Source organism: Cydia amplana, chromosome 11 (assembly GCF_948474715.1).
Source record: "Cydia amplana chromosome 11, ilCydAmpl1.1, whole genome shotgun sequence".
NCBI lineage: Eukaryota > Metazoa > Arthropoda > Insecta > Lepidoptera > Tortricidae > Cydia > Cydia amplana.
This window is the reverse complement of record NC_086079.1, coordinates 17,537,261-17,555,080: the sequence shown is the minus strand read 5'-3', so window position 1 is coordinate 17,555,080 and position 17,820 is coordinate 17,537,261. Positions and strand designations below refer to the sequence as shown.

The window sequence follows — 17,820 nt, the reverse complement described above, 5'->3', positions numbered from 1 at the left end:
AATTTGTATTTTGTATTTCAAATACCCGTCACCAAAGTAGTTTGTATTTTGTATTTCAAATACTTTTAAAAATGTATTTTGTAATTTGTATTTCAAATACGTGGAAGCCAGTATTTTGCCCAACCCTGTCTATATCTATACATCTCGTTTGCACTAATATGCGAGTACGAGCGAGATGTATAGAAAGTAAATTACGTTCTCGATGGCGTTTATGTCAGTGACCAACTGATGGTAGCCGTACAGAAGTATGGTCGTCACTGTCAGTATATTTGTAATGAATGAGTGATTTCAAAGTATCTTTAAATTGTATATCTGTGTGCAGTATGTTTCGTCGTGTGTTTCACGCCGCCAAGACGAGGTGACGTTGGTAGGTGTGTGCTGCCGTCGGCAAACATAAATATGGAAACTGGGGAGGGTTGATCACCCCTTTTGTTTTTAGCATACATTTTCTTAACTATTTGTAGTATTGAAAAACTTTATAGACCATACGATTCAGAATTTATCTCTTCATTAATAATTTGAATTAGAACAGATTTGTGCAATAAATTAGACCATTATTTAATGAAAACCCATACTGTTGACTTTTACCATGTGTCCCCTATGTAAGGGAGACTTGTTTACCCCTGGTCGGGAGCCTTGATCCTAGGGGGATCAAGTGACCCTGGTTCTTGGGACACATGGTAAACAGATTTTTACCATGTCTCCCCATACCAGATTCTCATTGATTATATAACTCGGATCGCTATTAGCAATGCATCTATAATTTGTAAAATACACAGCAAACATATATATATTGCATCTTTCATGCTTTGAAGTTGTATTTCCGGTAATCAGATGTCTAAGCCGAAGGGATCAAGTCTTCCAGATTTGGGGACACTTGGTAAAAAGATTTTAAGCGGCAATGTCATATTTCGAGGGTAGTATCTACATTAATTTATTCACTTTATCTACAGAAAATTAATATATGAAGATATCAAACACATATTAATCCATAATCTTATACTTTTAAAAAACAATGTAATCGTATTATCCATAAAACAACATAAAATAGGGAATCAATTTTTGAACCAAAAAAAAGTTAATAAAAAACAAAAATCTAAGTTATTAACATAAAATTTCTTGTAACAAGCTAAATTTTTTAAAGTTATTATGAAGGTATTTTTAGCGTCAGATACCTACAGCAATTTTAAATTTTTTACCCATCTCTGGTCGTTATTGTTTACTATAATAAATAAGTTTAGAAATTTACTGCTCACGTTTCGAGGACGGTGTTTAAGCTGCATAATCCTAAAATCCTTTCTATGGACCGTCGGTTCTATAGTACATAAGGTCGGAAAGCCATTGAAATAGCATTTCATCCATAAAAACAAATATCGCCGGTTGAAAACCAAATATCGTTATAAGTGTTGTTTGTCGACCGAGTAACAACCCCTGTGTGTAAAACGTTTAACTTGATAAACAAGACCAAGTGCGGGTAGTTCGTAAAATGTTGACGTCAACTTTAGTTAGTCTTTTCAAAAGGCCACGGGGATAATTCCGTTTTCGGAGTTCGGAGTCGGTTGTATAATTAAAAACTGAATTATACGCCATTAAATCCCGTTTTAATAAACAATAATGAGTCAAAAACCTTGAAAGTTTAAATCAGTGTTTCTCTGGCCGTACTTTTGCGGCATGATTTACTAAAGAAAAGAAAATATTTATGATAGCTCTATGAATCATTTTGTAAGTAAATTTATTACAATGTATACTTGATCGCTTTGGGGGTGACATGATCCCGGAATCATATCTCCCCTGAAGAAAAAGACAAAGTCTCCCCATACATAGTAAGATTATAAAACGTGCCGTACTCGAAACGTGTGTTCGCGTATATCAATGTAATCCAAGTTAATCATCACTTCAATAAACAACAAATAAAATAAGCACACTCACTAACATCATATCCATCTCATATTATAAAATAAATCCAGTTAAAGCTTACCGAAAATTAAATATAGTACGCAGAAAATCTTTCACCGTCCGCCATTTTTGAACCACTGACTTTTCCGATACAGTGCCATGACAGAACGTGAAGTTAGGAACGAATGAATGAGTGTTACCAGTGCAAAAAAATGTATCCGGTTTGGTTTGATTAAAAATGAAGTTTACCAAGTGTCCCCTAGGGATCGACCCTCCCCACCCTCACCTACAGTTTGGCTTATTAGGTAGGTATGTATTGTAATTTTAATCTCATTGATTTGTACCATGTTTAAGTTCCACAGATGTTGCATGAAGTCGCATGTGATTTTTGATACATCGTTAATATTCTATCTTTTACTGGTAAGATTTAAAATCGAATGGCATTTCATTTTGTTGTGCCACTGTTCATGGTAAAAGTGGTAGCACACTATCGCACCGCACCGCGACCGTGGAGCGTCGCACCCATAATTGAGAGCGAGAAAGAGATATCTGTTTCTCGCTCTCACTTATGGGTGCCACGCACCAAGGTCGCGGTGCGGTGCAATAGTGTGTTACCCACCCATTTCGCAAGTGCCCGGGAACCCTTCAGATGTAGAACAACTACACACTACAACTACAGGTAAGTACCTATACTATACAATATACATATAGTACGACGAACCCATCTAATTAAAATAATATACAACAGCCTGTACATGATACCAAACGTGTTACACGCCACGTCATTTAGTAAATACCGGAGATAAGTATTATCTAGGCTAATAAAATTAAAATTAAGTTTGTATTGGGCTTTTACAAGCAAGTGTAGGTGCCTGCTAGTCCAAGTCCATGTTTAAAAAATCACGTGACAATCATCCTCTTCGATGTAAGTACTTCGTTTTATTACGAAATACAACACGACCATAAGTATAGGTATACAAAAAACCGTACTAGCAAAAGGGCCTATCTTCGCGACATTTATGTCCTTTTACTCAAAAAACACAATTTAATCAGATTGTGCCAAAAATTGTCTCGTGTGAATCTCGCTTAATATCATATGCTTAAGTGGAGTCCAGACGAGACGATTTTTCGCCAATCTGATGAAATTGTCCGATCGAATCAGGCCGTGCGGACGCAAACGCCAATTTGATTCCCCGATCAAATCAGCAGGTGCGGACACAAAAATGCCAATTTTCGAAGTTAGTATCTATGGAATGCAAATTGGTGATTAAATTGTGTACGTGTGGACGCTAGATGAGATTGGCGCCAATTATTTTCCTCATCAAACCGGCCGATTTACCCAGCTCGTCTGGGTTCTACTATAGCCCCCTGGTCTCCAGACTATGTGCGTAAATCGCGACGCGAGCCGCGAACGAGAGTGTGGAGTCGAGTTCAATCTTTGTGAAAATCGATTCCACACGTTCGCGGCTTCGCCCGCGATTCGCGCACCAGTGTGGAGTGGGCTTTACGAGTGCTTACATATAGCTGGTCAACCAAATCTTGTCAGTAAAAAAAGGCGCGAAATTCAAATTTTCTATGGGACGATATCCTTTCGCGCCTACATTTTTCAAATTTGCCGCCTTTTTCTACTGTCAAGATCTGGTTGACCAAGTATATAATGCATTTGACTGGCGCAAGTTATTCGCTCTATCGCGGTGATTAAGTAATCACAACAGGCGCAAGTAATTACATGCATGAATATCGCTACATATAAGTATCCCTCACTTAAACTTTTCAATCAAGACCTCCTCTTAGTAGTTTGTGATCCTCCTCCTCCTCTTTGTATTAATAAAAGTCTCATATTTTATCAACCAACAAATAATCAATCAGAACGCTGATTGATTATTTGTTGGTTGGTAAAATATGCCGTTGCATGTTCACGGCGCTCAAAAAGTGGTAACACACTATCGCATGCGTTGCACCCATAAGTGAGAGCGAGAAACAGATATCTTTTCCTCGCTCTCACTTATGGGTGCGACGTACCAAGGTCGCGATGCGGTGCGATAGTGTGTTATGACTTGGTTATGACTTATGACTAAAAGAGTATAATAATTTAGGTACGCTTACGTGAAACGGAACGTCTGAAGTGTCAAATTCAAACCATTGACAACGGTTATTTCGATGTCAACCTCAATCAAATCAAATATCAATGTTTGAAAGTGGCGTACTCATAGATATAATATTTTAAAACAGCGTTTACAAATTACAATGTTATGTTATGAAGAGCCTAATATTGCAAAAATATCTATAATTGTGCAATTTTAAAACTTTATATTAGTGGTGCAGTGAAATAATTTGTTTCGTTACAAGTAAGTAGCAACTCGCTTTGTTATAATTACTACTTACTCGATCATTCTCAGATTTATTAACATTTAATGAAGACTAAGTTTATTGGTAGTTTTTGAGATAAACCAAACTAATTGCAAGCGTGCCTAAAGTTCACATTATAGAAGACATGTAAATCTCATACGAAAACAACAAACGCAACTAGCAAAATATGACTGTTTGAACATGTTATTTTAACATCTGTTTATTAGTAATTAGCAGGCTTTGTAGTAAAAATCTACTTACATTGACTATGGTATGTTATATAATTCTACAAATAATTGAAATGAAAACCCTATACTTTGTTTCTTTTAGCATTAGAAAAAAGGTAAACAATCTTGACGTGTCTTTTTATTGGAAAACGCTTAGAAAGAATTCTAATCTAGACTTATATCGACCGGGATAAGAACCATGATTACGTTTAGTCTAAGTCTAGTGAAACTAACCGTGAATCATTCAAAACTGTTAAGATTTCTAATGTTTCTAATGCTAAAAAAACAGTAAAGATTAACACCTTATTAGTCAGCCTATACATATAGGTCATTAATTTTGTGCTAACTCATACCATTAGTTTTCATTGAGTACCAAAACTTACTCACTTTTACAATAATTAATATTTATTTTAGGCACGTCAAGATGTCCAATAAGTCACAGTCAAAAATCCCCTCGCCTGCCCGGTCCCAGGGTTTCATCACCCCCCGGCGTCGTACCCGACGAACCCTGACCTCCACCTCAACAGCACAGTCCGAGGTCCAACTGTCGACTGTGGTGGAGAAATTTGTGAAGAGTGACAAATTTGTCTTGTCACCGATGAAGAGGAGATCTGTATTGCCGGATAACACTGATATTGAAGCGCCAAGGCGTAAGTTTATCTGAATAAGTAGTACCTACACTATGCTTTTTTTCATATTTGAGAATTTTCATGTTATTTCTACTCAGTATCACAATTTCATTACGATTAGGCGTGACGCTCAAAGGGATAAGCTTATAATATGAATGATTTCCAGGTGTCAGCTGGTGGAAGAGGCTGGAGGGGAGTACCCGGGACGTCCTCGAAGCCCTGGACACTAACAAGATGACTGACAACTTGCTTGAGGAATATGAGTTTGAAGTTGAGAAGTAAGTTCCCTATAAACTTAAATAAATAAATATTATAGGATATCACTACATAGTATAAAACAAAGTCGCTTCCCGCTGTCTGTCTGTCCCTATGTATGCTTAGATCTTTAAAACTATGCAACGGATTTTGATGCGGTTTTTTCTTAATAGATAGAGTGATTCAAGGGGAAGATTTATGTATAATTTGTTAACCCGTGTGAAACCGGGGCAGGTTGCTAGTTATTATTATTACACAAATTGATTGACAAGTAAGCTCAATAAGGCTTGTGTCTTTCACCTGAAGGACCCAATAAACTCTTACAACCTTTTTTCACTGTTTCAGAGATGACAAGCAGAGCCAATCAGTCCAACTGAGTCAAAGCAGCGACAACGAATCAGTCGCCAGCATAGTTGTACCACAGCGAAGGCTCTTCAACCAGAAGCAACAAACTCAACCCAAATTCGGCGACATTATGGGCTCACGCAAGTCCCTCGGAAAGACTAACATCGAAGACCAATCTATAGAGGTCGCTCCAAAAAACCTCTTCAATAAAGGACCTAGGAATCGACCGGTTTTTCCTGATGCTTTACTCAACTCTACTAATAAAACTATAAACAAGACTGTTGAACCAGAAACAAACAAACAGACTCGTCCAAATCTCTTCGGTCAAGCGGGGACTAAAAGAAAAAACATGTTCACAGACTTTGTCTTGTCTGATAGTGAGGAGGACTCAGAGGTCCAACATAAAGTATTTGGTTTCAAAAAGGATAACAAGAGATTGAGTGTAGGTACTTACAGTAGGCGAATGCCATCTCTAACGCCAAGTATGACCACGGAAATTGATATTGATGATTGGAATCTTCTACCATCATCTACTATGATTGGGGCGCAAGAAGCTTCAAAAATGAGTGGTACAGATATAGAACTGCAAGACGAAAATCAAGATAATACGCTTACAGAAGACGTATCTTTAAATCGCACCAATGAGCAAGCACGTAAGAGTGTGATACAAGATGATGAAAATGATAAAACACTCACAAATGAAAACATAGAAGAAGCCTACAAAAGTCAGGATGCAGAGGTAAAGGATGTGTCTAAAAAAGTAAACAAAACACAGGAGAAAAGCCAAACTAAATTTAATACAAGTGTCAAAGATAAATCCTTACTAAGTAAATCTACTAAGCAAGCTGTCAATATTTCAAATGCTGAAAATGTGCAGACAGAAGAAGTGGTTGCTATGCAACAACAAGATGATGCCGTAGCTGATAAAAATACTCGACTAGTTGAGAACGAACAATCATTAGAAGATAAAATGGCTGAATTGCACGGAGAAAGTGTTGAAACAGAAAAAAGTCAACCAAACATAGTATCAAACAAAACAGAAGAAAATCCAAATATTTGTGAAGAAGCAAGACAAGAAGAAGCATGCAAATCAAATGAAGATGTAGATAAGAGTGAGGAACAAGAACAAAGCGAAATAGAACAAGAAGAAAGTGAAAAAGAACCAGACCAAAGTGAAGAAGAACAAGAAAAGGAACAAAGCAAGGAAGAACGAGACCAAAGTAAAGAAGACCAGAAACAAAGCGAAGAAGAGCAGGAACCAAGTTTGGAGGAACCAGAAAACCAAAACCAAACTGATGAAGTAATCAAAGATCAAGATGAGGATATGGTTGAAAAAGATAAAAGTGACGAAGAAATGCCTCAAGAAGACCAAGATGAGGATATGAAAGAAATGGTATGGAACGATAACGAGGATGAAAAGTTAGGTGATGCTGCGGAAAAAGAAGTTGCTTCTGTAGCGGAACAAAACAATGAAGTAGTGCCAAATCAAAAAAATGCTGATATTAGCAAGAACCTTAGCACACTTAAGCAAAATGCAGACAAAAGCAAAAATATCTCAAATAAGAGTCACAAAATCGTAGACGCATCAGTAGATAATGATCAAAATGAGGAGGATATAGTAGAAGAAACACCAAACAATTCTACGCACGACACAACAGGTCGAAACAGGAAAAAAGAAGTTTCTAATGTCAACTCACCAGAAGCAGTATTACAAAACATGACTAACGACAACGAAAGTTTTAGGCCAATAGGTCGCAGTACTACCTTCAGAAAATCTAAAAGCGTCTATGAAACTATGAACATGAGGCACAGTTTAGCACCAGTCCAAGAAAGTACTTTAGGCAGTGAAGGCTCGAGAAATTCAAGCACAGAGGGCTCCGAGTGGGATTCTCATCGTACCACAAGAAAAACTATACGTCAGACTTTAGGCAAGGAGTATACTACACGGAAATCCTTGCGTGCCTTAGTCATGGAGGAATCCGCCAAACGTCAAACTGAACTTTACAATAAAACCACGACAAAGTTTGACAAAACTAGAAATAAAACAGTCACAGAAGATGGAAACGACAAAAATGCGTCAAAGATGCACAAATCTAAAAACAAAACTGTTGTCGAAGACGGTAATAATAAAAATGCATCAACAGTTAACAAAACAAAAAATAAGACAGTCATTGAAGATGCTAACAGTGATAACGCATCAAATGACACAACCAAAAACAAGACTGTATTGGACGACATCAACGATCAACATATCCGTTTCCGCAGATCATCCAATCGTAATATATCAAGCAATCAGTCTCCCATTTTGAAATCCCCTGTCCATGGGACCTCGATCCATCACGTGCCCGACCCACTAATTTCGGAACACCAAGCATCTTACCACAAATCTCTCCACGATATTAAGGAGCCTGAAATATCCGAGAATCTAGCTAATCCTGAAGAATCAGTAAACATAACAGTATCCGGTATAGGTATACCGGATAATAATGATTCGGGGCCAGAAATATCTATGAATGCGTCTTATGGTCAAGGAATGTCTGCTTCTGGACATGAAATAGTAGGAGAAACTACGGGCAAGGATATTTCACGACGTGGCACTTCGATACGCTCAAAATCTATACATCACAGTGAAGAAGTCTTAGATTATGAAGCTTCAGAACAAGTTATATCTGGTCTTGAAGATCAGGAAAATGAATCTGAATGTATGCAAGATGAAAAGGAATCCGAACCTGAAAATGAAGAAGAGATGGAACAATCTGAACATGAGGATTCTCAGCAGGAAATAGAAGCTGATTCTGAACATGAAACTCAAAAAGAGATTGATGAACCTCAAGAGATTGAAGACGAACAGAAACAATCTCAACAAGAAATCGAATCTGAACAAGAACAATCTCAACAGGAAATCGAATCTGATCAGGAAGATGAGCAGGATCTATCTCAACAAGAAATCGAATCTGATCAGGAGGAGTCTCAACAAGAGATAGAAAATGAACAAGATCTATCTCAACAAGAAATCGAATCTGAACAAGAACAATCTCAACAGGAAATCGAATCTGATCTGGAGAAGTCTCAACAAGAGATAGAAGATGAACAAGATCAATCTCAACAAGAAATCGAATCTGATCAGGAGGAATCTCAACAAGAGTTAGAAGATGCAGAACAGTCTCAACAAGAAATTGAATCAGAACAAGAGATAGAATCTGAGGAAGAACAGCAATCAGAAAACGAAGATCATGATATGTCTCAAGAACAAGAAAGTGATCATGCTATTACAGAACCAGAAAACAATGACCAAGATTTCATATCAGCACTCAATTCTGAATACAAAACACCAGAGAAACGTGGAGGTTCTCGCGTGGTCTTTGACAGTAATATGATGTCTGTTGATGAGATAGATTTCGAAGGCGTTTCCAGGCAAACTGACAATGATATAACTGAGAATGATGAGTCTGAGAGAGAACCAGAATTAAGTAGGGCGTCGTTGCAAAGAGTTTCGGATCCGAGGGTTCGGTTGTCGGTTGGTACCAAGAAAACTATGCTGATGCAGATGCAGAAGATAGCGCAGGAAAACTTGGAGCGGAGGCAGAAAATTGTAAGTAGATTTTATTTCCAACTCTTCATAAAATGGGGTTGGCAACAACTGTCAAAGGTTTTTATTCTATTATTGATGGCGCCAACATGGGTTTTTCTTATTCCTAGTTTTGTGCTATGGGATTTTTGTCTTCTTCTTCAAATAAAAACAAGTATTTGACACAGACTGGCGCCATCTGTAAAATAAAAACAATCCCCATTTTACTTTTTATGATTTTGGCAGTTTATGTAGGTTTTTATGTAAATCCCCACCATAGCGACAAAAGTACAAGGCCGATTTATCTAAATAGGGTATCAAAATTTTCACTTTTGTGGCTACAAATTCTTCTGTAATATTTAATCGACTTCAAATATATCCTTTAATGGGTATACAAGGGTGTACAGGTGTTACGAAGAATGTAACTCACTATCAATATGAAGTAAAGCTTAAAATGATTATAATTATTTCCCCTCTTCCTGGGGTGGGGAATGATTGTGGGAAATATATTTCCTCTGTCTTTCATATAATTTTTACTCCTTTTTCAGAGAGACGAAGTGCAGAAATCACTAAAACCTGCCCGTAAATTCAACGTGATGTCCCCCTTCCAAGTAAATTATTCAGTCCGCCGCATGAACCGGCCTGAACCTAAGAAACCTAAGCGAAAGCCTGTACCCACGAGTATACATACAGAGGCGTTGCCCAAGGCTTTCGTTGAGGACCTGATGTATAAGCCGCCTAAGAGGTTCCAACCTGCCACCGCTCCGTGGATTACTAAGAGACTGTATAATTTTTTGGAAAAGAAGCTGGAACCTAAGTAAGTGATTTTTGTGCTTTATTTTATTTTTTGAATGTATGGGTCAAAGGCCTGGGCCTATACTATAGTAGATGGCGACACTTTTTGATGTTTAACAAATTTAACACGTCTTAGTGAAAGAACAAGGATCAAAGTCAAATGGCGTTCTAAAAGTTTTAATCATCTGTCAAAAGATGGCAGTAAATTTACTGTAACTATAGTTCGTTTTTTAGCAGTAGAAAAAAGGTAAACAATCTTGACGTGTCTTTTTATTTAAAAACACTGCTGAAAAATAAGTCACGGCAAATATGTAACATGTATGCATTATGAATCATATACGATTGTTCACATTCTTTTGCTTTCATAAGTTTTAGCTACTGATTTTTAAAAAGCGTTTTTCATTTAAAAGACACGTCAAGATCGCGTAGTCTTTTTCTACTGCTAAAAAAAACGAACTGTACAAAAATTACTTTGACAATACGCCTCTATTTAAATTGTCTTTGACCCCAGATACGACTACCGTGCCCGCGTTCGCGCCGAGGAGCTTGTTCAAACCCTCTTCAGCTTCAGCAAGCTGGTGCGGCGCCACCACCACGCGCCGCCGCACGCCGTCGACGAACTAAAGGCGGAGATGGCGCGACTGCGGGTCGTCAACACACATTACGAGTTCTACGACTTCTTCCATGAGTTCATGCCGAAGGAGATTAGGATGAAGGTGGGTTTGTCTATAAATATAAGACCATTTTAAGAGCTTATTCAAACCCTCTTTAGCTTCAGCAAGCTGGTGCGGCGCCGCCACCACGCGCCGCCGCACGCCGTCGACGAACTGAAGACGGAGATGGCGCGACTGCGGGTCGTCAACACACATTACGAGTTCTACGACTTCTTTCACGAGTTCATGCCGAGGGAGATTAGGATTAAGGTGGGTTTGTCTATAAATATAAGACCATTTTAAGAGCTTGTTCAAAGCCTCTTCAGCTTCAGCAAGCTGGTGCGGCGCCGCCACCACGCGCCGTCGACGAACTGAAGGCGGAGATGGCGCGACTGTCAACACAGATTACTAGTTCTACGACTTCTTTCACAAGTTCATGCCAAGGGAGATTAGGATTAAGGTGGGTTTGTCTATAAATATAAGACCATTTTAAGAGCTTGTTCAAAGCCTCTTCAGCTTCAGCAAGCTGGTGCGGCGCCGCCACCACGCGCCGCCGCACGCCGTCGACGAACTAAAGGCGGAGATGGCGCGACTGCGGGTCGTCAACACACATTACGAGTTCTACGACTTCTTCCATGAGTTCATGCCAAGGGAGATTAGGATTAAGGTGGGTTTGTCTATAAATATAAGAACATTTTAAGAGCTTGTTCAAAGCCATCTTCAGCTTCAGCATGCTGGTGCGTTTAGTGGGATGGTGCAAGTGGCGCTTTGCTGCATTTAGATGTAGATGGTTAGCTTAACCAGGCGTGTCTCACTCCGCGATTTCGTCGCTTTGCTACAGGTAGCTAAAATTATATCCGTTCGGCCCCAATTTTGGGGAAAGCCATAAGCCGCGCGTGGCGCTGTCGCCACCTAGCGGCCATATCTGTGCTGATCGTAGCAGACGCGTTTTGTAAGAGAGTGAATCTTCTGGTTCTGTACTTAGTACTATTATTTATTCTGTGGCTTAACATTGAATTTAGTTTTATTTTTTGTTTCAGGTGAACCCGAACGTGGTGAACAAGATCCCGATGCCTCGAAACGGCGTGTTCTCCGAGATCCTCCCGCCCCGCACCCCGGTCGAGTGACTGTTTTGTAATTTTCAATAATCTTAATAATTATTAATTGTGCATGAAAGTTATAGTAATTATGTTTCAATAAAATGAATTACACAAAGTTGCCTATTTGTTACGCTGCGCTGGAGAGTATTATACGTTTTAAATGAAATACTTATTTAATGTTTTTATTTTATTGACCGAGCGAAGGCGAAGGTCTCCGCTTCACCTTGAACAAAAACTATCGTATGTCTGTCAGACTGTTCTCTACAGTCGCAATTCTCGAACTAAATCGTCAGTTTTTGGATTTTTCTAGATGATGGCTCTGGCTACTGGCTAGTCAAATTAGTATTTTTTAGGGTTCCGTACCCAAAGGGTAAAAACGGGACCCTATTACTTAGACTCCGCTGTCCGTCCGTCCGTCTGTCACCAGGCTGTATCTCACGAACCGTGATAGCTAGACAGTTGAAATTTTCACAGATGATGTATTTCTGTTGCCGCTATAACGACAAATACTAAAAACAGAATAAAATAAAGATTTAAGTGGGGCTCCCATACAACAAACGTGATTTTTGACCGAAGTTAAGCAACGTCGGGCGGGGTCAGTACTTGGATGGGTGACCGTTTTTTTGCTTGTTTTGCTCTATTTTTTGTTGATGGTGTGGAACCCTCCGTGCGCGAGTCCGACTCGCACTTGGCCGGTTTTTTCAGAAACTCAGTCAATATCTTCATGATTTGGCCCACCTCACCTTAAGTACATACGTCAAGGAAATTAGAAAAATAAAAGTTCAATCTGTAGGACTTGTTTATTCCGAAAGTCGTAGGATACAAATGTAAACCTATGTTACAATGGAGCACCATACACAAAACTATATTGCAGTAAATACTACAGGTTAAAACTACATAATGCGATTAGCGTAAATTCAATTAAAGGTAAACCTACTTATATCGACGACAATTTTCAAAAGGAGCTTATGATTATGACTACGGTAAAACAACATCATATTATTGGTTCGGTTAGGTTATGTACTATAAATAAAATAAAATAAATAAATATTGGGGGACATCTTACACAGATCAACCTAGCCCAAAACTAAGCAAAGCTTGTACTATGGGTGCTAGGCGACGATATACATACTTGTATATATGAATACATACTTATATACATAAATTCAATATACGCGATATAATCCGTGTTAATAGTTTTATTTCAACATCATATTGTTATAAAAGTTTTTTTTGATACGCCATAGAATAGTCTCCAGTATAAAGTAGGAAACGGCTAAAGGGCGATAGGGATAGGGAACCTATATCACGATTTTCTATAAGTACAAACAGCAACACACTTAACTGTCCATCGGTGGACCTTATGCCTTTTGTAATAAGGTTTACGAACTGTCAGTTAGCAGTCTAGGCGATGGTACTATCATAATTTTCGATTTCACAAAGTGCCAAATTCAACCGTCATAAATTATAGGTAAATAAAATGAAAATCGCATTATGTAACATCAACCATTATGTATATAAAAACACACGTTTAGAAACAAACCATTTTTAAACTGCGCGCCCCTCCAAAGCAGCTACGCACACATCTAAAGCAGTAACGCACACACTACACTACATTTATTGTATATGTGTGCGTTCGTCTAGAAGATTTAAGGCCTGTGCACACCGGATGCGTGTGTGAAGACGCGTTGTAATATACAGAATGACGTGTGCGTGCACGGCTCCAACATTAGTGCACGTGCACGTTTACGCACGTACGCAGGCTGTGCTCTGGCCTTTATATAACTACAAATTATTTTGAACTTTATTTCAGAGTGATAAGGTTCAATTTAGCGTAATTTTCGACACCCTTACGCCCTTTAAGCGGTTAAGTTGTGCGTGTAGGTAGTTTGGTGGGACGCGTAATGAAGATGGTTCACCTCTACCAACTCAATACGAAAAATACATCTCATTTACGACTATCATGTATAGAAGGGTCGAAGGCAAAGCTTAGTCTTGACAAGTTCAAATAATTGGGGGTTTCAAATTAAACCTCAGGCAAAAGGTACCATTACCTATCTTAATATAATACAATTCAGCCTACATACGTCCCACTGTTGGGCACAGGCTTCTTACGCTGCCTTTCCACTGAGGCGGACAAGAGGCGGCGATGAGAGACGGGCGGGATTCAACCAATAGCTGCACAGAATAAGTAATAGTTCTACCGTACAGAAAGGACACTTCCTACAAAACCGAAGTTTGACAGCAATTCAGGGTTGAATCATGATATCCCTTTCTAAATTAAGGCACTATCCCTTTCGGCTGTTTAGGGTGGTCAAAATTCAAGTCATTATCTTATCTATGGTTGTGCACGCAAAGGGACGTCAAGTTGTGTCAACCCTAATAATTGCTCGGAGCAATGCTGAGCCGAACCAAGCCGAACGGACCCGAGTTTGCCCGAAGTCAGGAGTGTCTCCCCACTGCCAATAGCATTGGTTGTAATTCACGTCACTTCTCTGCGCTGGATCACAATACAACCATTGATTGGTTGATTCCTGCACGTCTCTGAAGTGGAAAGGCAGCCTTGTGCAAGAGAGGGACTGATGGGCCCACGCTGGTCCAAAGCGGGTTGGGGATTTAAAATGCAATTGATTTATCCAAGTGGGACCGTTTACATGAAAAAATATGTCAAATATTAAATTAGTATTTTATATAATATTTTTAAAGAGAATATATACATATGGCAGTGCGTACGTGGCTGTCTATGGTTTTATTAATGTACAAAACATATAATTAATCGAAGCTATAACAAATAATCACTTGCTAGATTGTGACTTATGCGTTGGCTTACTCCAATCAACGAGGAGAGTATTACTAATGATCGGACACCGGTGGCATTTTATGTCATTTTGACGTCCAACGTAATGACTGCTCGTTTAAAGGTATAAGAGTATTACGCTGGACGTCAAAATGAGATAAAATGCGACCGGTGTCCGATCATTAATTATTACATTGCTCTATTTCTCTTTCGCGTTTTGTTTGACTCACTGACAAACCAACCTCTAGACTGAGCTTAGGCCAATTCTTTCATGAAACCGATGCTGCCAAAAATACGGGGGTGCGGGGGAACGAGGTGAGCGAATCCCGTGCCGTGATTGGTCCGTTCAAAGACACGGACCAATCACGGCACGGGATTGACTCGAAGATGGAGTAAGTGGCAGAGGGGGTAGCGCGACTATGCTATGTCTAGAGGTTGGATTGTCTGTGTGTTTGACTAATCAAAACGTGTTGTGAACACAGAGTCACTCAATTGCATTAATGGGCACTAACTAGCCCTAACGATCAATTGTCATAACAATTATTTTCCATAATCTAATTGTTGTCCTAAGAATTTTTACCATAACTATCAATATCCCTAATGTTATTTTCCATAATCCTCGCAATCCCTAACAACGTCTCAACGTCACGTCAACGTCAATCAGCTTAAGTATACCTATCGCCAAAAATACTACTCGTTGATTGGGATAAAAGTAGCGATTGCTTAATGGTGCACTAAATAACAGCCATTTATTGTGTGACCCTTAATATCAAGGCAATAAAATCGTAATTAGCTTTACGATACCAATCCTTGAACTAGTGTTGGAGGGAACTAGAGTCTTTCGAGTCTAGAGTCTTCTTTTGTCTTGCGCTAAAGACTTCTTAGCCTTTTGAATCCCTAGACGAGTCTTTCATAGAGTATTTTTTATTGCAAGTCACGGCCTACCGCGAACCGCGTTCGACGTGTTGCCTCTCTGTCGCACTTGTAAATTCGTACTTAAGTGTGACAGGGAGGCAACACGTCGAACGTGCTTCGCGGTAGGCCCTCAGGACTCGAGTCTCAGAAAAAAGACTCCTTCAATTATTTTGTAGGTTATCTATCTAATTACTCGCAACGGGAAAGAAATTAAGCTTTATTTTATGGTGTAAGTACCTAACCCATTAATTTTACATGAACAATGTGTAAAAAGAACTCATGTCTCTAACAAGTTGAAAAGAATTCGAGTCTGAAAATACAGTCGAGTCTTAAAACAGAAGATTCAAATGACTCGAGTCTCTTGACCAACACTAGCTTGAACTATCGTGACGATATTGAGAAAGGAGGCTTTAACCTTTTAACCGCCAACAATTTTTGATCGAGCGTGCTCGTGTCGCCACCGACAGTAATTGTACCACGCAGAGTTAGGTTGGCATAGTTACGGGAGTTATAAATGTTCTGTAAAAACCAAATCAGATCTTTGTCTTATTTATCAGACTGTGGCGAAATGAGCTGGATATGTAATGTCTTATATATCAGACTCTGGCGGTTAAAGGGTTAAATATATTTATCTCTATAGCTACATATTTATATTTTAATAAATTGCGTTATGAGCGTGGAACTCTACTTTCAAATTTTCGAAAATAGTTTTAATTAAGTGTCTATAGAAAAATATTACTGTTACAGTATGCTTTTAAATTGCGTATTCCCATTTTTCCCCGCCCCCATACACGAGGCGAGGACAAAAGGGAATACACTTTTCAAATAGATTGCAGTATTAAGAAATAAATTATATCCTTTGTATTTAACGTATTATTTACCATGATTTTGTTTATGGATGCCATGGAGGTGTAGTTTTTTGATATAATATATAATATGTACCTAGTTTTAATATCATAATGTCAGTTTTGTATGGAAAAGTAGAAGAGTAGCTAAGACTCAGAAAATAATGAATTTGAAGAAGATAGTCTAAGTCTTAATACTGTTTTTCCTGTTATTTATTTTTAAATAAATTCTTTAGTGGAATACTATAGAATCGAGGGGGCATTTACATTTGGCACGACACACGGTCACACGTAAAGGTTTACTATTACATTTATATATATACGCTATGTTTGTGAAATTTATTGTGAAAAAGACAGATAATATAGGTTCGCATTTCTGCAAAAGGTACCATTTCGTCTTGTCAATAAGGAGTTAAAACCTTATTGACATGTTAAAACCTCCGGATAATATAGGTTCGCATTTCTGCAAAAGGTACTATTTCGTCTTGTCAATAAGGAGTTAAAACCTTATTGACATGTTAAAACCTCCGAAGTGATCTTCTTTACTGAAAACGACACAAAAAAGTTCCCAACAGACCAAACAGTTTTGTTTGTTACAAATAATATAATTCATTTAAAAATGACATATCAATAATGATAATTATCATTATACACGACTCTACAACCTTACTACAATAAATAAAAATTAATACAGTTAACCTAAAAATAAGACTAAAACAGTCAAAATAATTCAATATACAACCATTAATCCCATTCGGGAAAATACAACGTAAAACGTAAATATTTCATTGGTCTTTACACTACTTATTTATAATTAATATACACTATTAATTTCATACAAAATGACGTTATCCAAAAGTAAAATTAACATCTAGGTAATTAAATATAAGGAAATATTAGAGTAAAATAATCACTTGTGAAATATAAATGCGTATACGCGAGATAAAAATAATACTATTATTATTTTAAACTTACATAAAAGTTCAGTATGATCTACTGAAATGATCATCATTTATCATCAAAAATACATATTTAAATAAACGGATAAAAGGAAGCGTCGTAGGTAGATGGAACCTCCTACCCGAAAAACGAAACATAATGTATGAAAGAATATAAGATAACTCCGAATTTATACATATAATAATATGGCGAATTTTCATACAAAACTGGGCCCGGTTACTGAAAGTATCTCAATAAAGCAACAAAAACTCTAGCTCTTAAAAGGTCTAAATGGACCTAAAAACTCAACATTACAATTTCTTTTAACCCTTTGACCGCCCAAATAGGTCAACTGACGCGCGACTACAGGCCAATATCAACCTTCGTGCATTCCGACAAGGTTCAGAATTACGCGTCGCACACGATAGGTGTGACATTCAAAGGGTTAAACTGTCCATACATAGGTATAACTTGTATATTTCATATTTCACCTTGAGATCTCAATAA

At 38.1% G+C, this 17,820-nt stretch overlaps 1 protein-coding gene across 1 annotated transcript; it reads left to right on the top strand.

The window, feature by feature from the left end:
* The first annotated feature begins 4,148 nt into the window (after window positions 1-4,148).
* LOC134652349 (transcription factor SPT20 homolog) lies at window positions 4,149-11,844 on the top strand. The gene is made up of 7 exons (XM_063507521.1): window positions 4,149-4,244; window positions 4,887-5,122; window positions 5,268-5,379; window positions 5,702-9,293; window positions 9,818-10,086; window positions 10,576-10,780; window positions 11,758-11,844. Exons 2-7 carry the CDS (start codon window positions 4,897-4,899, stop codon window positions 11,842-11,844), a joined length of 4,491 nt encoding a protein of 1,496 aa, XP_063363591.1. The 5' UTR covers window positions 4,149-4,244; window positions 4,887-4,896.
* Window positions 11,845-17,820: the final 5,976 nt, after the last annotated feature.

Excerpts from the sequence above, each read along its gene's own strand:
- LOC134652349 (XM_063507521.1), top strand. The coding sequence starts at position 4,897 with ATGTCCAATAAGTCACAGTCAAAAATCCCCTCGCCTGCCCGGTCCCAG. Across the intron at positions 5,123-5,267 it reads TGATATTGAAGCGCCAAGGC|GTGTCAGCTGGTGGAAGAGG; the intron begins GTAAGTTTATCT and ends AATGATTTCCAG. Across the intron at positions 5,380-5,701 it reads TATGAGTTTGAAGTTGAGAA|AGATGACAAGCAGAGCCAAT; the intron begins GTAAGTTCCCTA and ends TCACTGTTTCAG.